We start from the raw sequence: 22,023 nt of genomic DNA, 5'->3' as shown, positions 1-22,023 counted from the left end.
TACAACAAATCATTTTATTTTTTATGAAAATCCAATTACTATGTATATTGGTCTAGAAGAGGGAAGGGTAGTTTTTTTCAGCAGCATTTGTTTGTTATTTTATTTGCATGTTGTCCACTCTAGTTCTTGTGTTATTATAAATTATTTTTTAGTAAACTTTTCATGAACAATACTTGATACATACAGTTGAAAGAAATATGTGCCATAAATTGCCAAAAGGTTGCCCATGCTTGCTGTGAGTGAAGGGTTATTTCTTTGTTTTTTTTAATCCATCATGGAAGTTTTTTATGGAAAACAATATATGCTATAGCTTTTAATTATCTATTTAACACAAAATCCCCCTCACCTCTTCAGACTCCTTCTTCACTAGCATACTTCTGAGTTCTTGTCTTACTTGGGAACAATGTTTACACGCCATTTAACAATTAGTTTCATGTCTGTCTGGATTTATTTTGGGCAGAATTAAAAAAACTAATGGCTAACATAAAGCAGTTTTTTGAAAAAATTGGTATATTTATGCTTCATTAACATGTGTTATTTAGTTATTGTTCTCTGTGTTGTTAGGTATGATTTGAAACTGTATTAGAAAAACTAGACCAGATAATTTAATATGCTATTTTCCTTACAGAACAAGAAGAAACCCAAGCCAAATCCTAAAGAGAAGAAAAAGAAGCCAAGAGCTTACTCTTCTCAAGTTGGTCGTTTCAAAGATGGAGTACTATCTCTGTCTAAGAAGGATCTGCAGAAAATTAAAAATTCTTAATGAAAGAGGCATTTTTAAAATCCCAAATTATTTTTATTTGTTTGTTTGTATAGTGCTTTTACGTTGCATGGAACCAGTGGTTATTCAGCAACGGGACCAACGGCTTTACGTGACTTCCGAACCACGTCGAGAGTAAACTTTTATCACCAGAAATACACATCTCTCACTCCTCAATGGAATGGTCGAGAATCGAATTATTTTTAGTTCTTGCCAAAAGAAACATTCCTTGCCAAGCAGAGCATATTTCAGCAGTACCTGGCAGCCCATCATTGCCAAAGATACAGTGAACACAAGGTGAGTCAAATATCTAAAAATATTTTGTTATTCATAATGGTTCTTGTTTGTAGAGCTTATAATGACCTTTTAATGATATACCATATACATGCTACCAGTGATGTGGTAGCTTTATATCATTGTCTGGTATATAAAGTACCTTTCAGATTTTACCATAGCCTAACCTAACCAAGCCAGGATCAACCTTGTGTTGCCAACTTGAAATAAGTTAGTCAATTCTTAATTGACTATACCTACTTAGACTAGTCCAAGAGGTTGTTGGCTAGGTTAATCTAGAATCTACAAATAGGTCTCTTCCATCCTGGTCTAGTTTCTATACCAAAGTCATGAATCTAACATAGAGGGTTCGAGCTTCAGTTGGCTGAAGCAAGGCATTAGAACCTCATCATATCTGGAAGGGGAAGATGGGGAGTTTCCCATTCTTCAAGAGTGAGGTGGGGTGAAGTGACGTTGGGTACAATTCTGGGCTAGGTTACTCAAGAATAGCAACATGGTGGTTTCTGGCAATATAGGATTTCCCTTTGGAAGGTAGCATGTTCAACATATGACCGTATATTGTAACAGATCACCGCATAGATTGTTTTATGGTTGAAAAGTAACATTACTTGTGGACAAATGAGCCATGTCCTGTTAAGAGATTAATTCCTTGGGCAGGAGGATAATTAGGACGTGTCTGAACAGAATGTATTATCATAGGACATTCCCCTGGGGTTTTCCTATGATATCGTCCATATAATTGGAAAAGCTAAGTGTATCTTAGTTTTGACAGGAACACTGAGCTGAATAATATCTCTCCTAGGGCTGGCCTGAAGGATTGGGTATTTTTCACGTGGCTAGGAACCAATTGGTCACCTAGCAATGGGACCTGCAGCTTTTTGTGGGATCCGAGCCGCACTATATCGATAAATTAATTTCTATCACCAGAAATAAGTTTATCTGATTCCACGTTGGCCGAGCCGGGAGTTGGACCTCGGACCACCGGTTTGGCAGATGAGTGCACAACCCAATCGTCCAGAGAGGAACTCATATGATGGAAAAACCATGTAAGAGCTGTCTCAGGGGTTTCACCCTTTGAGGAGCCTGAGGATTCCATTGGGGTTACTGGGAACAACCTGGAGGTTACACAAACTCTAGGTTCTCCTGTTCCTCCATGTCCCGAACAGAAGAATGGGTTCCAGTAATTAAGGACCCAAGATGAGTGACTGATAAAGTTTATCGTAGCACAATCATCGCTACCAGGTTCGTGTGGGGAAGAGGCACCACCGATAGGTAGAATTAATATCTCAAGGTCTGCAGGTTGCCCAGTATCCCTTTTCGAACTAATAGTTTTAAGATTTTGGATGTAACACGACTCCAAAGGTCTTTAACTCACATATACAGAATGACTCTTTGGCCGTGACTGCCTGTATAGAGGAGGCTTCTGTCCATTAAAGGCATTCCGTCAATAGACAATGATCTGGTGGAGAGGTTGTCAGAACAGAGGGAAGTCTCTCTGTAATTACATGTATGGTGATATACATTGGAGTGGTGATTGGGCATGTGAATATCACTTCAAACTGAGTAATCTTCAGATGAATCAGCAGCAGTGAACTGGCTGGGGCACATAAGAACTCCGATCTGATAAGTGAAAACATAATCTGTATCAGAGTAGAATTGATGGATTACCACCAGGCACATACATCAGTCACGTTGCAGGAAACTGACTGTGGATGGTGGTCTTCCTCTGACCTTGGTAGAGTGGGAGTACTCAATACCCAGGTTTTTGACGTAGACACCAAAGTAGTTAAGAACAACAGTTCCAATTTACCCCAGAATCTGGGATAATGAGTCAATGCAGCACAGGTCATGATGACATACATTTCTTAGTCATGCTCAGGACGGTGCGAGTATGCGTAAGAGACCTTCAGGAGGGCCGGCTTTGACTTGTGAAAGTACTCTGTGGTTATAGAAAGATCTACGTCACCTAGAATATAAAGGTGGTAGACGTAAAGGAACAAGCCAAACAGGCGATCGGTCAAGCCTACTCCTTGTTGTCAAGTTGTACCAATGATGTTATACAGAAGAGAAGGTCATCAGAGCATTATGTGCTTTCTGGCAATTAAGAACATATCTGGTAAAATGATCGTGACGGTTGGTCTGTGACTGTATCAAAGCTCAAATTGAACAATGTTAAGAAGGTGTCTGTCTGTTTATTGAAATTTGAGAATGGGTTCATTGTTATGACAAACCACCTTCAATTTCCTGTATATAAATAAGGTTGCCCAGAGGTCCTTGGATGCAATTTCCTTGGGTCCTTTGGTGGCTGCTCAGCAAATGGTGTAACTGATCCAGCACCCCTGGCGGGTCAGTTGGTATCTTGTCTAAGATGATGGTATGAATGTGAAATGAAGGAGATAACTGGCCTCTTTCCTTTTCAAATTTGTCTCCTCCTTTACTTTGGGCAGTAAGAAGAGAGTACCATCATAAGCTGGAACGGATAAGGTACAGGTGAGTAAAGTAGCCATACTGTTAGGGTGAGTATCAGTAAGATACCTATCAGTAGCAGGACATTCCTCTTTAGCAAGGGGGAGAGGAATGATAACAAACCTACATGAGTGGATGAATTGGTTTGGGAACAGATCTTCTTATCTTCCTCGGATGCAATGAACTATGACATTGTGTAGAACCCAGAAGTCTGACTGTATGATATTCATATATGTATGTCTTAGATTCTGAAATACTCGTCAGTTGTTTCGTAGAATTCTGGTACAGGCAGCCCTCGGTTAACAGCGGTATCATTTAACGGCTATCGGGTTTTATGGCTCGTCTAGCAATGCTGTTGACTGGATTTTCGGTGCTGATCTCTGGTTAGCAGCGCCGATATCTGGTTAACAGCACCAATTTCTAGTTAACAGCAGCACCAATCTCTGGTTAACGGCACCTATGTTTGGTTAGCGGCGCTTTTAAGCAGGTTTTTCGGCTGGGAACGGAACCCCCAGTGTTAACTGAGGGGTGCCTGTATTCAGAAAAATGATCAATAGTACTTACCTCCCACCAAGAGTAAGTCTATCCTAATGTTAAGACCGAAGGTTTTTTTCGTATATGAACAAATGACAAATTTTTAACCAATCTGTATTTTTCATAACTTACAAACCTGAGGTCATAACATACAAAGGCCCACTTCTAACCACCCCTCTATCAACTAACCTGGGTTGGAAGAATAACTAACGGGGTCACGAGTTAGAGAGGGGTATGTGGGTGGCTCCACATGTCTCGTGACCAAGCACAGATGCCAATAGTCCCTTGCGTACACAATTATTTTAAAAATTTACCGGTTTCCAGCTGGCGCTGAGTATTTATCCTAATGTTAAGAACTCAGGTTTGTAAGTTATGAAAAATACGAATTGGTAAAAAATTTGTCATTTTTCCATTTTGTTTGTGGTGGGGCCCCTACACCGTTTCTTCATCAGCTGGGCCTCTTCTGTCATTTCACTGTCATTTCACACGCCTGGGCCATATACATTTGTTCAAGCCTTGATGGAGAAACTTGAAGGTCCTTGTCCTAAGAAACTTGGCCAATCAATGAAGAGACATCACAGATCTCGTTCTCCCTCGCTGTTGCCCCTTTTCATAGATCATCTTCATCTTGTGTTCACTCCATTCCACAAGAGTTGGAGGAAGAAGGACTTGGTTGCTGCTCCTCACAAGATTTGCAGGTGCTCCATCTCCCTTAAGTCTGTCAAGGTCACAGCCTTAGCTGCTGATGATCACATTTCACAAGAAGTTACAAGCATTTTATTTCTTTCACTCGTCCTGCTCATGAAACAAGCATCAAGACCACGGCTGTTAAAAGTCAACATCACACCTGAGGGAACATTCTCAAGATCAGCCCATTCCTTTCTTAAGACAAGAAGCCCTTGGTCTCACTGACACAGCTATGACTACTCTCCATGTAACCCTTGGTCTCGCTTGCATGGCCGTGACTATTCTCCACATAATAGAGGATGGATGGATTATGAAATTTAGGGACAAGCCCAAGCACTGGGACCTATTATGGTCATTCAGCACATAATAAAGAGTTCCTTGTGGCTGTGGATTCAACCACGGCCGTCATCTAGCAGTCCACACTTCGTTCAGTTGAATGACATATCCCCAAGAAAGTCTTGGGTTTGATCATTCCTATGCTTAAGTAATCAACAAGTATGCAAGTGATCCTGCTCCCCATTTTGCATGACAGGCCAGATCAAGAATCTTGTGGGCTGGAAGCAGAAGGCCCTCTCCTTCTCAGTGCAGATAACCAAGAACTGTTGATAACGTATGCAGTAGTAGTGGAACGCGTTCATAGATATAACGAACTCTACCTGGAGAATTGACTTGAATATAGAATTGAGGCCAAAGGCCAAGCACTGGGACCTATGATGTTATTCAGCGCTGAAATGGAAATTGAGAGTAAAAGGTTTGAAAGGAGTAACAGGAGGAAAACCTTCCAGCTGCACCATAAATAAAGTATTGGGAGAGGGTGGAAAGTAAGAAGAGAGAATATGAAAAGGAGGTACAGTAAAAGGAACGAAAGTGGTTGCAGCCAGGGGCCGAAGGCTTGATGCAAAGAACCGTAAGTAATCCCTACAGTGCACCGCATGAGGTCCATTGACGGTACTGTTGAGCTTACCATGCTCCTTCCCCCCCGAATGTTATCCTATTCGACTGGGTGGTTTTAGGTGTGGAGTTGCGGGTTGTATCCTTTCTCCTTGGTAGTCAATCACTTTTCTCAGTGTGCTGTTTCTAATAGCACACTGGAGCTACTTCTGCATCTAGTTTTTTCAGGTTCCTTTTCACGGATCTTGGGATCATACCTGGTGTTCCTATGATTATGGGTACAATTTCCACTGGCTAATCCTATTTCTATTTTCAGGTCTTTTTGTTTGTATGGTGTTTTTACGTTGCATGGAACCAGTGGTTATTCAGCAACGGGACTAATGGCTTTACGTGACTTCCGAACCACATCGAGTGAACTTGTATCACCAGAAATACACATCTCTCATTCCTCAATGGAATGGCTGAGAATCGAACCCGTCACCACCGAGGTGAGAGGCAAACACCAACCAACAACGCTACTGAGGCGCTTATTTTCAGGTCTTGATAATTAACTTTTCAATTTTTTCTTTTATTCTCATCCACTCTGGTGTACCAAGGTATTACGACATCAATGAGTGATATACAACATCAATGAGTGATACTTTCTTCTTGATTTTGTCAATCTCCATAACATCTGGTCTATTATTATTATATATATTACCACAGTCACTACCCTACTTACGAACACTCAAGTTATGAGCATTCAGAGATACGACAGTGTCAAGTTAAAATATTTTGGAATGCAAAAGTTGGAGACGTAACACACTGGATATCTTATCCATGATCTCCAAAAGATGGGAGCAAAGAGCATCAGTCACATGCATTTGTCTTGTAATTCTGTTAGACATCACTCCCCTTACTTGTGTGGGTCCAAAAGTCAGGGCCTGGGACTGTCCTTAGCCTTTTTAGAGGAACCTTTTCTGGGTAATGAGCGCAGGTGCCTGTTGTTGGTACACATCCCTAACCTCATTCTACCAGAGGAATGGCACCAGCAAATTCCTAGATACCTTCACATTGGAACCTGCTGTGGATGCTCTGCAAGTTGTGTAAATACCCAGCTCCATTTGGACAAAAATATTCCTCTCTCTAGTATAAATCTTGGGTTATAAAAGCAGTGAGAGGACTCTTTCTTCCCTTCTTCCTTTTGGGAATAGCATGTATGGCAAAGTATGAGCTAGGTCAGGCAAGATACAGTAACTGCACTTCAGGCACCCAATCTTAGCGTAGGTCTTTAGTTACGTGTAAAACAAAATTACACAAATTACCCAAGAATTATGTACAACTAAGAATTAAGGAAAGTGATACAAATTAAATTTGATTTACTTCATATATCTGTAACAATACCTTTCAGGAACATAAACTGGATTTTTTCCATTCTAATATGTAAACATCATGGTAAAAACAATCAAAACTCAATGGAAACTAAACTTGTAAACAAGAATTTTAATACTTTTGTGAATTTCAAGGCTAACCATTAAACATATCAGCGCTTAAAGATCTGATGGAATGTTGTTCCTTTGTAGCCAATATTGGAAGAAGCTGCATCCACAAATGTGATGTACATCCTGTAAAAGAAATTAAATTCTACATAAAAAGGTTTGGTATATGAAGGCTAGTATTTGAGTGCAACAAAATTAGTAAGGGAGGCTATAATTTATCTGTTGCTTCAATTTAGAGCTTTGATAAATGTGTGAATGAAAGAAAATGTGTATGTAAATGGTATGAAGAATTAATTTGAAGTCAAATGATGCCCTCTTATAGACAGTTTCTGTATATGTGGAGGATGTACTGAGGGTACCCACCCTCTGTACACTCAAAATCACTTGGTCAGGAATTAGTTTCCCAAAACAAGCAGATTCCTGAATCATTCTTTAGTACAGAAAGTTGGTCTTGTAATAGCCTCAATCCAGTTTTGCAAAAAAGGAAAATTTCCCATATAAGTTGTTATTAGGAACTATACTGTATTAGGTAGTTCTATAAAACATAAGAGCTTAAATACTTCAAGTGTTTTACAGGGAAAATAGAATATAGCAATTAATAAACTATCTATACTTAAACTTAGTTCATCTCTACCAATGAGCAAATAGTTAAAATAATACACTAAAATACTTTAGGTATAGATATAACATTGAAAAAAGCCTAGGAAGCAAAATAGCATATATAAAAATTAAAATACACATTCATACCCTTTGGATACTTGACTAATACATATCAGCAGTAACAATGGAGCACTTTCTTTAGATTACATTTATTTAATAACAGTGCTACATCTAAAAAGCATACATTGCTACTCAATCAATAAAAAGCCGTAAACTTAGCTGGCAAGCTTCTAACAGCAGATACTAAAAGCTCACAACTGACTCTTAACTAGCTGCTACAAAAAGACAAAACCATAAGCAAGGAAAGGATTTATATAAATAAATGTTCTCTTGAAGCAAGAAAATAGGTTATGTTACTACAGCTATGGCATAGTGGAGGGTTTGAGAACTTGGTTACTATATAAGATCAGCACTTAGTGTAAAGCAGCAACAGCAGCAGTTATAACTGAAAGTAAGAATATGAATCACTATTGTGTCCCCCATTATACTAACCTTAATGTATTCTCAGTAGCTATGCACATTTCAGAAAGGTAATTTTAGATTTTCTCATTTAAAGAGATCACGGTTTTGAACTTGACTGTTGACAGTGCTCTCATAAAATGCTAAGTGGATATGCTTATCAGATACATCTGTCATGCCAATGGTTTTGAATTTCTTAAACTAGTAGTACAGTAGACCCCTGGTATTTGCGGGGGTTAGGGACCATAACGGCCTGCGAATAGCTAAAATTTGCAAATACTTGAGACCATCTAAAAATACTTATAACTGCCTATGTAAATAGCTCAAACACCAAATGTACCTTGAAGTGTTTATACTTGAGACCATCTAAAAATGCTTATAACTGCCTATTTTAATAGCTCAAACACCAAATGTACCTTGAAGTGTTAATACTCGAGACCATCTAAAAATGCTTGTAACTGCCTACTTTAATAGCTCAAACACCAAATGTACCTTTAAGTGTTAATACTTGAGACCATCTAAAAATGAGTATAACAGCCTATTTTAATATTTCGAACACTAAATTTACCTTAAACTATCATCCTAAAACACTAATATTTCAAAGTCACCTTACAACTTTACAGTCGACCCCTCGGCTATTCGTGAACTCTCCTATTCGCAGATTTTTCTATGGACCATATATACCCATTATTCGCAGAAAATTTGCCCATTCACAATATTTTTCACTGAAAAATATTCACAAATTACTGTATTTTCATATTATTTTCGTGACTAAATGCACTTTTTGTGATAAAACTATTAAAATGCTCAAGAACAAGCATTTTGGGAGTTTTTGTTTGTTGTTGTTGTTTTAACTATCAAAATAGATAGTTCTAAGCATTTTTAGAGGGTTTTCAAGTATTTGTGGACTTGAGCTATTCAAGGAGGGGGTCTGGTATCATTCCCTGTGAATACGGGAGTCTACTGTACCCTTAAAAATATATGGCTGACAGGTGCGAGTGAACATTCATACAACATTCATACAACTTGAATACTGTCATACAGTATTCAAGCCTTACCATTTTGATAACATTGGTACATGGACCCCCTCGTTTTCGCGTTCTCCGGATTCGTGGATTTCTCTCAGGAACATCCCCCCCCCCCATTATTCGCGGAAAATTTCCCTGTAATTCCTGTTTTTTTTCTAAATTTCATCATGAAATGCACTTTGTTTTACTATTAAAGGAAAACAAAGTATAAAAATTTTTGGTGGGTTTTTCTTGGCTGTTTTCAGCGTTTTTTTTTTTTTTATATGGGTCCCAACCATTGGCAGATTCTAACTATTCGCGGGAGGGTCTGGTTCATATCCCCGTGAATATAGGGGGACTACTGTATAGTGTTTGGCAAACATTTAAAAAAAATTTATTGATATTTAGCTGTGTTTACATTAACATAAATATTTGAAAATTAGTAAATAATTTTTTATCATAAAAATGATGCTAACATATTCATGTTTAGTGTGATGCATTTACATTTGTCTCATAACCTGTTTTTTCATGATACAATTATTAAATTTCAGGTATTACTTTTCCTTTGTAATGTATTCTTTGACAAAACTGGAATACATACCAACTGTATACATTTATCTGAACCTGAGTAAACAATGAAGATGGAGTTATGTTCCATAGAAAAATGTGTGAATAGGTGAATCCGTGTATCCTAAACCGTGAATAGTTAGGGGTCGACTGTAATGGAAAAGGCACCCATAATGCAGGGTGGTAATCTTGTGCAATTTTGCAAAGGACATAATGGGTTCCTTATAACCCTATCATCCTTTTATGCTTCAATACAGCTGCAATGGTACATACTACAAAAATACAAATAATAAAGGAACCTACACTCTTTTAATGGTTTATCTTATGAAATATTTTGTGAAATATTTGAAAAGCAGTTAATTGCAGTCTCTTGGCAGATTTACAGCAAAATAATGGTAAAGCTCCTGGAAGTTAACAGGAAAACAAAGAAATGTATACAGTACTGCAAAAAAAGTGCTGTTTCTTCCATTTGAAGATACTCAAGGCCAATTAATACATGACTAACAGCCAAATTCTCAAGGAAGCTTATTCCATTGCATCCAATAACTGGAAGAGGTTCATCATCATACATTATTAAATGCACATTCTGTAAAAAAGAATACGGTTTCATACAAATATATTGGGTAAAGCAGTGCATTCACATTACTTTCTACTATAAAGCTAATTACAGGAAACTACATAGTAACTAAAAATTACATATGGGAAATTCATGCTCCAACTACTACAATAAAATAACATCTATCGTACACTTAATTGAAAAGTTATGGAATTAAACAAAATTGTAAAATGCATTTCACTCCTAAAAAAAGGTGTTGAGTTAATAGACTACAAATAAAAGAGATACAGGTTTTAATTATTGCTACACAAGTACAATGTCTACCTTCACCAATAAAGTTTTCACATCAACCAGAAATTAAATATGTATTTTTAACAATAGCTTTTTGATAAGGATCACTGCCTTTTTCACCTAAATAGCATAACTACTTGGTAGGAAATGAAGGGATTTATTCAAGATACTATACAACAGTATATATATGGACATTCTCAAATTATTACTATTTACCTGTCATTAGGAATACCCAAGGTCTTCTCCACCTCAGCAAAAATCTTGGCACTGATTACCTTGTTTTCTTCTACACCAAGCTTCCCAATACTTAAAAGCTGGCCTGTTCCACAAGGCTCAAGTGTGCCTCCAAAGGACATTAACTGATCTGGGAGTATGCGAACTGCCACATACTGAAAACAGAAAGCGGTAAGTATAAGTACATTTCAAGAAAAATTTAATCATGAGGTGGTTTTAAAAAATCTGAAAATGTCCAATGTCAGTAAATAATGTGTTTCTGCATGTGTGGACAGATCCGAGTGTCTCCAGCACTTAACTGTCATTACTACTTGTGCATCTATGAGTGTGTTCATTGCATTTCTGAGCGAGTTCAATGTTTTGTGATACTAATCTCTTGTTTAAAGATTTTCTCTAATCATTCTTTTTCCACAAAGGGTAGTTGTTAAGAAAGGCAAAACACAGACTTCCGCAAAAATCAACTTAAGGTGGGGAATTGGAACTGATCCCCCGCCATAAGTGGGCAGGGCTTCCCCCTACCTATTGAGTGTTAACTACCTTGTCGGTAAGTTTAAATGCCCATTTCTATCTTGAGCTCTAAGCTAAATCCCTATGTAAAGAACAAGGGTTGTATGTGTAAAGGAACAAATAATGCATAAGCTCTTATTATATCAATACTGATCAGATTTGTGTGAGTGGACGCTGCAAACACCACGAACAGCAGACAGTATCTGAAGTAAGTGCTCAACACATTTCATTTGTTCTTATGGTAGATGAAAGTTTTGAGTGTCAATAAGCAAATTTTTCTTGTCTGCAGAAAATGTACTATGCCTGTATAGACAGAGCTTAGGATATGAACAATGAGTAATATTAGAGTAAGTTGAACAAATGAAATTCACAGTAAAAAGGACAGTAATTTACTTATTCCAGTACACAAAGATTCATGTTTTTCCTATTTATAAAAATATGAAACGAAAGAGCAGCAGTGGACAAAAATCTGCATAAATGTACATGTAGAGGGGCCAAAAGTTCAAATATTAAACTATTTTTGTAAATTTTGTAATTTAAATGATCTTTTCACATGTAAACAAAAAAAAAAAAATAAAAAACAAAAAACAAAATAGGCTGCTTATCCCTGATGAGAAAGCAATGTGCAGAAAGTGCAGACCATTGTAAAACAGAACTTAAATCAGCAAATGCTTTAATAGAAACCTGTAATGCCACCAAGAATAGTTAACACTTGTACGTGAGGACAACTTTTGTGTAAGGCCAACAAAGCAGCAATAGTACAAGTAGTTAACCCTCTTACGCCGAAGCGGTAAAAAAAAAAAATTGTCTCCCATGTGCCGGAGGTGTTTCAGAGTGAGCGTGGAAGCGGAAAAAATATTTTTTTCAAAAAATCATAGCGCGCTTAGTTTTCAAGATTAAGAGTTCATTTTTGGCTCTTTTTTTTGTCATTGGCTGAAGTTTAGTATGCAACCATCAGAAATGAAAAAAATTATCATTATCATATATAAGTAATGCGATATATAATAACGCAAAAATGATATTGTAATGATACAATTAAGTTTGTTCATACTTACCTGGCAGATATATATATAGCTGTATTTTTCCGAATCCGACAGAAATTTAAACACTTACGACACACGCAGTGGGAGTCAGGTGGTTAGTACCCATTCCCGCCGCTGGGAGGCGGGTATCAGGAATCATTCCCATTTTCTATTCATAATTTTTTATTTCCACTGTCTCCTGAGGGGAGGTGGGTGGGTACTTGATTATATATATCTGCCAGGTAAGTATGAACAAACTTAATTGTATCATTACAATATCATTTTGTTCATGAAACTTACCTGTCAGATATATATATAGCTGAATCCCACCTTTGGTGGTGGGAGTAGACAGAATAGAAGATTTTAGGAAACATATATATGCAGATAATTGATATCTTGATTCCTTACCTGTTAGCATAGCTGACTTCGAGGTTACTGCCGCGTAAGTCTGCTTGTGCTACTAGAGTTGCCAGCGAGGTAGAGACCTATATAGCTGGTGCACTCCAGATGATCTGTCAACAGGGCGAGACCACGACGTGACTAGACCATAGACCATACAAATGAGGGCAACGAAGTAAAAACCAAACCACCTGGCGTAGCCTACCAAAAGTATCCCACATAGACTAAGCTAATGGAAGGGAGATCCGCCGCAGGCGGTCAACCCCACAACCATAACACAAGTTAAAAACTCCCCTAAACCATTAAAGGATAGGATGAGCGCTACCTCCTGCCCCCAAAACAGTGTCTGCAGCGACGTATGGTCCTAGCGAGTAACAATTTTCGTATGTTGCTTTCACCTCCCGCAGGTAGTGTGAAGCGAACACCGAATTGCTTCGCCAATAAGTGGCGCTCAAAATGTCTTTGATTGCCATATTCTTGTGAAAAGCCACCGAAGTAGCAATAGCCCTCAACTCGTGGGCTTTCACTTTCAGAAGCTCCATGTCACTTTCACCACACTTTTCATGGGCTTCCTTAACCGTACTTCTTAAGAAGAACGCCAGTGCATTCTTCGACATCGGAAGATCTGGTTTTTTCACAGAGCACCACAAGTTCTCCGAAGAACCTCTGCATGCTCTGGTTCTCTGCAAATAAAACTTGAGAGCCCTGACAGGACACAGGACTCTCTCAGCTTCAGGTCCCACTAGCTCCGACAACCCCTTAATCTCGAACGTTCTCGGCCAAGGGTTGGAAGGGTTCTCGTTCTTTGCCAAGAACGTAGGACTTAAGGAACAAACTGCACTATGATCCTTGAACCCAATATGCTTGCTTATGACTTGAATTTCGCTAACCCTCTTCGCCGTCGCCAGAGCGGTTAGGAAAACAGTCTTCTTAGTAAGATTCCTAAGCGAGGCTAAATGGAGCGGTTCAAATTGACTCGACATGAGGAACTTCAGTACCACGTCTAAGTTCCACGATGGTACCTTAGGTTGGAGAACTTTCACAGTCTCAAATGATCTAATGAGATCATGAATGTCTTTATCATTCGCTAAGTCGAGTCCTCTATGTCTGAAGACCACAGAAAGCACGCTTCTGTAGCCTTTAATCGTGGGAACGGCTAGTTTCGCTTCTTTCCTAAGATGAAGAAGGAAATCTGCTATCTGGCTCACAGAGGTTGAGGTGGAGGAAATGCCCTTCCTTCTGCACCAACTTCTAAAGACAGCCCACTTTGATTGGTAAACTGCGACTGAGGAGGGCCTCCTTGCGTTGGCAATCGCCGTTGCCACAGGTCTTGAAAAACCCCTCGCTCTGGCCAACTTCTTGATAGTCTGAACGCAGTCAGACTCAGAGCGGGGAGGTTTTTGTGGTACCTCTCGAAGTGGGGCTGTCTGAGTAGATCTTTCCTTAGGGGCAAAGTCCTCGGAAAGTCTATTAGGAAGGACATCACCTCCGTGAACCAGTCGGCCGCTGGCCAGAAGGGGGCGATGAGGGTCATTCTCGCTCCTTCTGATGCAGCGAACTTCCTCATTACTTCCCCGAGTATTTTGAATGGGGGAAAAGCGTAGACGTCTAGTCCCGACCAATTCCACAGTAGGGCGTCTACTGCCACTGCTCCCGGGTCCAGAACTGGGGAGCAATACAGCGGAAGTCTCTTCGTTCGGGAAGTTGCGAAAACGTCCACATGAGGACGTCCCCACAGCTTCCATAGCGCCTGGCATACTTCCTGATGAAGGGTCCATTCCGTCGGCAGAAGCTGTCCTTGCCGACTGAGAAGGTCCGCTCGCACGTTTTCCACGCCTGACACAAACCTTGTCAGAATCGTGACGTTTTGCGCCTTCGCCCACATCAGGATATTCCTCGCGATGACGAACAGAGAATGAGAGTGAGTTCCCCCCTGTTTCCTGAGGTATGCCAAGGCTGTGGTGTTGTCCGAGTTTATCTGAACCACTTTGCTGGAGACTTCCTCCTCGAAGAACCTCAGAGCGAGGTAAACCGCTGAGAGTTCTTTTAGATTGATGTGCCAGGACACCTGTTCCCCTCTCCAGGTGCCTGACACTTCTCTCCCTCCCAGTGTTGCTCCCCAACCGGTGGAGGACGCGTCGGAGAACAACACTAGGTCGGGGTTCCGAAGCTTGAGCGAAAGACCTTCCGCAAGCTTCTTTGGATCCAACCACCATTTGAGGTGCTTTTTCACTTCTTCCGTCAAAAGCAAGACCTCTTCTAGATCCTGTTTGCGTGACCAATTGCTTGAGAGGAAGAACTGAAGTGGTCGGAGGTGCAACCTTCCCAGAGAAACAAACTTCTCCAGTGAGGAAATGGTCCCCAGCAGACTCATCCATTCCCTCACCGAGCATGTTTCCTTCCCCAGAAAGGCCGACACTTTGTCCAGGCATTGAAGTTGTCGCCCCTGGGACGGAAAAGCCCGAAAAGCCACTGAGTCCATCTGAATCCCCAGATAGACTAAGGATTGAGAAGGAGTCAGATGCGACTTCTCGAGATTCACCAGAAGTCCCAGGGACTTCGCTAACGACAGAGTCGTGTGCAGGTCCTTCAGACACCTGTCTGGCGATGAGGCTCGAATAAGCCAGTCGTCTAGGTAGAGAGAGATCCTTATATCCGCAAGATGGAGCCACCTCGCAACGTTCTTCATAAGAACGGTGAACACCATCGGCGCCGTGCTGAGACCGAAGCAGAGTGCCCTGAATTGGAAAATCTTCCCTTTCAGGACAAACCGCAGGTATTTCCTTGAACGGGGATGGATGGGGACGTGAAAGTATGCGTCCTGAAGGTCTAACGAGACCATCCAATCCCCCGGTCTTAAAGCTGCAAGCACGGATTGAGGTGTCTCCATCTTGAACTTCTGCTTGGTAACGAAACGATTCAGACTGCTGACATCCAGAACGGGGCGCCACCCCCCTGACTGCTTCGGCACTAGGAACAGACGGTTGTAGAACCCCGGAGAACTCCGGTCGAAGACTTGTTCCACTGCCTGCTTCTCGATCATTTGATCTAATAGATCGTGAAGCACTGTCTGTTTTTCTCCCTGATACGACGGAGACAAATCCTTTGGTGTCGAAGACAGCGGGGGTAACGACAGGAAAGGAATTCTGTACCCCTTCTTGACGATGTCTAGAGACCAAGCGTCGGCACCTCTCTCTTCCCAAGCTTCCGCGAAATGTAGAAGTCTGGCTCCTACCGGTGTCTGAAGGACTTCCCTCTCACTTCTTGCTCTTGGAAGGAGCGGGAGTCTTGCCTCTGAAAGAGCCTCTTCCTCGAGGGGCTGGCTTCGAGGAAGAAGCGGGTCGAAAGGGCTTCGACTTCTTCAAAGCAGAGGACCCAGAAGCCGAAGAAGTAGCAGGCTTCCTAGAAGACTGAGCCAGAAGGTCTTGAGTTGCTTTCTCCTGGAGACTGGCTGCTATGTCCTTTACCATAGACTGGGGGAAGAGATGTTCTGAGAAAGGCGCGAAAAGAAGATCCGCTTTTTGCGCTGGTGAGACCGACTTTGCAGTGAAATTGCAAAAAAGTGCTCTTTTCTTAAGCAGTCCCGTGCTGAAATGAGCAGCCAATTCCTCAGAACCATCCCTGACGGCCTTGTCCATGCAAGACAATACACTGGACAGCTCCCCCAGAGTGATGGAATCAGAACTCCTGGACCTGGCATCCAATACCCCCAGGCACCAGTCAAGAAAATTAAAGACCTCTAGTGTCCTGAAGAGGCCTTTAAGGTGAAAGTCTAACTCGCTATGTGTCCACGAGACCTTCGAGGAAGACAAAAAAGATCTTCTGGTGGCGTCTACAATGCTACCAAAGTCTCCTTGAGCTGAGGCTGGAAGCTTAACTCCGACGTTTTCTCCCGTCTCATACCACATACCAGCTTTGCCACCAAGTCTTGAAGGTGGTAAAGCGAAAGAAGTCTTGCCTGAAGCTTTCCTCTTTTCCATCCAATCATGGACCTTTCTAAAAGCTTGCTTCGTAGAAAGCGACTTCTTCATCCTCACAAAGCCCGAGATCTTAGCAGCTTTGGAAGACGAAAACTGAGAGGGAGGAGTACGTGGAGCTTCAGGTTGGAAGGTGTCTGCAAAGACTGACTGAAGTAAACGAGTCAAAACCTTGTAGTCCGTCGAAACTGGAGCCAACTGCTGTTCTTCGTCCCTTTCGACGAAAGCGTCACTAACTTCCTCTTCAGACACTGGAGAAGTCGGAGGAAGTAAAGTAGAGTCCCGAGCTTTCTCAAAAGAGAAAGAACGGCGAACAGGAAGAGTTCCCGCCTCCGCTTGTGCTTGCGGAAGTGGAAAACTGACGTCCGTATGCGCGCGTTTTGCGTCCGAAGCCAATCTACTGGCGCCGACAGAAGCGCGCTCAAACTCCACAGGTGTACACCTGGCGTCCACTTGTGCGCGCTGAGTGTCCACAGGTGCGCGCCGAGCGTCCACTGATGCTCGCCGAGCGTCCACTGATGCGCGCCGAGCGTCCACTGGTGCGCGCCGAGCGTCCACTGGTGCGCGCCGAGCGTCCACTAACACTCGCTGAGCGTCCACTGGCGCTCGCGAAACTTGCACCGAGTCACGTTCGGCGTCCACTAAAGCGCGTTTAACTTTCGCAGAAGCGCGTTCTGCATCTAAAGAAACTCGCTTCTTATCCAAAAGTTTCGTATCAGCGGAAACAACCGCTTCACGAGAGCGAGAAACGAATTTCTCGCCTCCTCTAGAAAGTTGCTGGGGAGCAGGACTAACTCTAGAGGGACTCAAACGGAGAGAGAGACGAGCGAGGAGAGGGAGAGGGAGAACGCCTCGACCTCTTCACAGGAAGGTTGTCATCCTTACGGCGACGTGGAGCAGTCTTTCTCGAAGGAAAAACATCTCGAAGTTGCTGCTGAAGAGACTGAAGAATCTTGCTTGTAGGTGAAGCCTCCTTTTCTGGGGAGGGGCTGATCCTGTGAGCAGGAGAGCGGCGAGGGGACGCCTTCTTGCTACTCCCAGGAACCGCCACTTCACGCACCTTAGAGCGACTGCGGCGCTCGAAAGAAACATCTAGGGAAGACTCCGCCTCCGACGAATCCTTACGCTTCTTCTGTGGAGGAAAAGCAGCAAACGCACTATCAGGCGACGAGCAAAGTTCCGGAGAACAACTTGGACGTGAAGCGTCCCGAACGCGAGCCGTCCTTTTCAGCGGACGTGATGCGGTATGAGAGCTCCACCCCTTGCGCGGGGAGGAAGCTTCAGAAGAAGAAAAGCACTCCTTGAGAAGACGTGCACGCGCACGGCTCCTTGGCAGTCTGGGTATGTTCGTCAGAAGCTGCCGAAGGCACGCCAGATCGGTGGGGGTTCCTCGTAACCCTCCTTCGACTTTCGACATGCTCTCTCCCCGTAATCTGGGAGTCAAGCAGAGGTCTAGGTCTAGAGGCGAAATGAGGCCGATCTGACGCACCCTCCACTACACAAGGGGCACTTTCACTGCACTTTTCTTCACTTTTGCTCTCCAGAGCTAACACTTTTGATTCTAAGTTACGAATCGATTCAAGAATTAGCGATAACGTATTACCTTCTACCGACACTGTCTCAGGGGCCGGAGGCAACACTACAGGGGTAGGAGCATAATCTACAGAAGGAGGGTTAGCAGGAGAATAATTTAAATCTTGCCTACCTGAAACACTCCTGGAGGAAGTCCTCCTTAACCTATCTCGTTCAAGTTTCTTAAGATAGGTTTCATACGCCTTCCATTCCGACTCTGTTAGTCTTTCACACTCCTTACAACGACTTTCAAACGTACATTCATTCCCCCTGCACACTTTACAAACAGAATGTGGGTCTACTGAAGCTTTCAGTAGCCTACCTCTACATTCAGCCATCGAACAAAATCTAGCGCTAGTAGAACTAGACCCTGACATCTTGATCAAAGAAAAATCAATACCAAAATCAATTCAAACCAAAGTCAACGTGTGCCAAGCCACCGATCCAATTCAGATACCAAAGAAAAACCAAAAGGGATACTCAAGTAGCTAGTAAGTTTCCAAAATCTGGACGGAGGTGCTGCAAACAGGTGTTTCCAGCACCGGCGACAGAAAAATTATGAATAGAAAATGGGAATGATTCCTGATACCCGCCTCCCAGCGGCGGGAATGGGTACTAACCACCTGACTCCCACTGCGTGTGTCGTAAGTGTTTAAATTTCTGTCGGATTCGGAAAAATACAGCTATATATATATCTGACAGGTAAGTTTCATGAACAAAACGAAATTTCATATATAATTGTATTCAAATCGCGCTGTGCGCAAAACGGTTAAAGGTAACAAGTTACTTTTTTTTACGTTGTAATGTACACTAAATTGCAATCATTTTGGTATATAACACATTGTAAAACAATAAAAGCAACACAGAGAAAATATTATCACAAAATAATGCATGAATTCGTAATGCGCGGACAAATATTTTTTTCAAAAATTCACCATAAATCTAAATATTGTCCTAGAGACTTCCAATTTCTTTCAAAATGAAGACAAATGATTGAATATTACTATACTGTAAGAATATTAGCTTACAATTGCAGTTTTCGACCATATATTTTTTATATGCAATTATTTCGGAAATAAGAAAAGCTACAACCTTCAAATATTTTTCGTTTTATTTTACATGAAATTGCGCACATTTTCATATATAAAACTCTATGAAATGCCTAATATGAAACGGAGCAAATATTTTGAGAATGGGAAGTACGCATTTCGGAGATTTGTGGCGGAGAATCCGCTCGCGGAGGGAAGGAAAGATTTTTTTTTTAAATTCACCATAAATCTAAATATTTTGCTAGAGACTTCGAATTTGTTTCAAGATGAAGATAAATGACTGAATATTACTAGACTGTAAGAGTTTTAGCTTACAATTGCGTTTTTCGACCATTTCGGTAGAGTCAAAGTTGACCAAACGTGGTTTTTTTTCTATTTATTCTTGATTTATATGCAAATATTTCAAAAATGAGAAAAGCTACAACCTTCAATTATTTTTTGTTGTATTCTACAAGAAATTGCACACATTTTCATATATAAAACTTTATGTAACGGCTAATTTAAAATCGTGCAAACATTACCACAATCGCACGTATGATTTTTTCGGAAGAGTTACCGCGCGGACGTAAAGAAAATGTTATTTTTTTCATAAATTCACCATAAATCGAAATATTGTGCTAGAGACTTCCAATTTGTTGCAAAATGAAGTTAAATGCTTGAATATTACTAGAATATAAGCGTTTTAGTTTTCAATAGCATTTTTCGGCCATTTCGGTAGAGTCAAAGTTGATCAAAGGTTGAAATTTTGGCAATTATCGTTATTTATATGAAAATATTTCAAAACTGATAAAAGCTACAACCATGGGTTGTTTTTAGTTGTATTGTGCATGAAATTGCGCACATTTCCATATATAAAACTTTATATAACGGCTAATTTTAAAATGGTGCAAACATTACCACAATCGCATGTATGATTTTTTTCGGAAGTGTTACTGCGCGGACGTAAGGAAAAAGTTTTTTCATAAATTCACCATAAATCGAAATATTGTGCTAGAGACTTCCAATTAGTTGCAAAATTAAGGTAAATGATTGAATATTACTAAAATATAAGAGTTTTAGCTTACAATTGCGTTTTTCTACCATTTCGGTAGAGTCAAAGTTGACCTAAGGTTAAAATTTTGGCAATTATCGTTATTTATATAAAAATATCTCAAAACTGATAAAAGCTACAATCATGAGTATTTTATTGTTGTATTCTGCATAAAAATGCGCACATTTTCATATATAATACTTCATGTAACGGCTAATTTACAATGGTACAAAAATTATGTCAAAGTGACGAAATAATTTCCGAGATGTGTCACAGATACTTTTTAGTGCGGCAAGAAAGAAATTCGCGCTTGCGCGCCTGCGTAACAATTGTAAACAAAACAACACCTTGATCCGTGAACTCCCAGCATCCCCCAAGGCGTGTGATTCAAAAGTTTTAGGCTGGTAGGCCTATAAGTATTTTTCCGCGAATTTAAAAAAAAACTTACGTAAAATACGTCCAGTCGGCACACGGGAGACAAAAAATGTTGACGTAAAATACGTCCAGTCGGCGTAAGAGGGTTAAATAGCAGGAATGGTTTGACAATAGATGAATTTAACTAGATACAATATGGGTAAAATATTATGTTTGTAATTGTGTCGAAAAGTGTAATTTGACATTTTTCAGTAATAAAGTACTGTACATCTAAATAAAAATTTCACATTTACCTTACAAAGAACTACAAGGAGTGGTACCATACCTGCTCAGGTTTTCCAAGGCATGCAGCAATTTCTTTGCTGAGGGACAAAATGAAGTCAGAGGTAACTTTTTCCCTTGGAACGTTTGTTGAAAGCTCAAAGCAAGGCATGGTTCACTGCCGGGAAAAAAATTCAGTCAAAATATGCATATATAGTAGCCCATGCTTAGACCATTTTCTTACAACTTATGGTTCCAAAGAACAAAATACCTATAAATGAAGTCCTTGTTCAACAGCACTAAAGGGAATAGTGAATAGGATGGATGGATGGAATATGAAATTTAGGGACAAGCCCAAGCACTGGGACCTATAATGGTCATTCAGCATAGCCAAGCCTAACACTAGATTACCTGGCTAAGCCAAGCAAATGTACACTAACTGACATAGCATATGTACAATCCAAATAAATTAGTAGTAGTACTGTACTGTATTACCTATATATTATAGATTAATGGTGTATACAGTAAGTGCAAAATAAACTACAAATGCCCAAAAGTATAGCAATTTAGCAAGCTAGCCTACCCAACACCAATTTATAAGTAACTATCATCTCAAACAAGTAACCTACAGATAAAAAAATATACAACACAACACTAACCCTGGGTGATTTTCACCCGACACATTTGGCAATGCCGCGCTTACAGCACCAGCAGTGAACCAACTACCAGCACCTCACTCCATATAGCTTCAGTGCACTGCATTGTGACTGAGAGAGGATATATTATGGAGCTCGCTCCCTGGGATTTCTCCACAGAATGGATTTAGGGTGATTTCCACCCGACGTTTGTGATACAGTGTGTAATATTTTATGGGTGGAAATCACCTGAGAGTGCTTATAGTGTATATTTTGTGTTTTGTTATTTATGTGCTTTCTCTTTACCAGCTG

General features: G+C 40.8%; 2 protein-coding genes across 5 annotated transcripts in view; one reads left to right on the top strand and one right to left on the bottom strand.

Moving 5' to 3' along the window:
- The window catches only part of LOC135198066 (uncharacterized), a 131,684-nt gene extending 130,916 nt beyond the window's left edge, over positions 1–768 (top strand). Inside the window, exon 6 of the mRNA XM_064225465.1 lies at positions 629–768. Coding sequence (XP_064081535.1) covers positions 629–763 — 135 coding nt within the window. The 3' untranslated portion in view covers positions 764–768. The remainder of the gene's footprint in view (positions 1–628) is intronic.
- Positions 769–6,979: 6,211 nt separating this feature from the next.
- LOC135198065 (macrophage migration inhibitory factor homolog) overlaps positions 6,980–22,023 on the bottom strand; it is a 57,500-nt gene continuing 42,456 nt past the window's right edge. The window contains exons 2-5 of one of the 4 annotated variants that reach the window (XR_010310716.1): positions 21,141–21,254; positions 10,867–11,039; positions 10,247–10,349; positions 6,980–7,236 (exon numbers count right to left, since the gene is read on the bottom strand). Coding sequence is in view for 2 of the 4 variants with exons in the window: in XM_064225463.1 (XP_064081533.1) it covers positions 7,155–7,236; positions 10,867–11,039; positions 21,141–21,248 (363 nt within the window). In the remaining 2 variants the exon portion in view is untranslated. Of the gene's footprint in view, positions 7,237–10,246; positions 10,390–10,866; positions 11,040–21,140; positions 21,255–22,023 lie in introns of all 4 variants that reach the window. The other 3 variants (XM_064225464.1, XR_010310717.1, XM_064225463.1) reach the window with 3 other exon arrangements.

Source organism: Macrobrachium nipponense, chromosome 21 (assembly GCF_015104395.2).
Source record: "Macrobrachium nipponense isolate FS-2020 chromosome 21, ASM1510439v2, whole genome shotgun sequence".
Taxonomy (NCBI): Eukaryota; Metazoa; Arthropoda; class Malacostraca; order Decapoda; family Palaemonidae; genus Macrobrachium; species Macrobrachium nipponense.
Note: the sequence above shows the minus strand (reverse complement) of the source record. Positions and strands in the feature narration are given on the sequence as shown.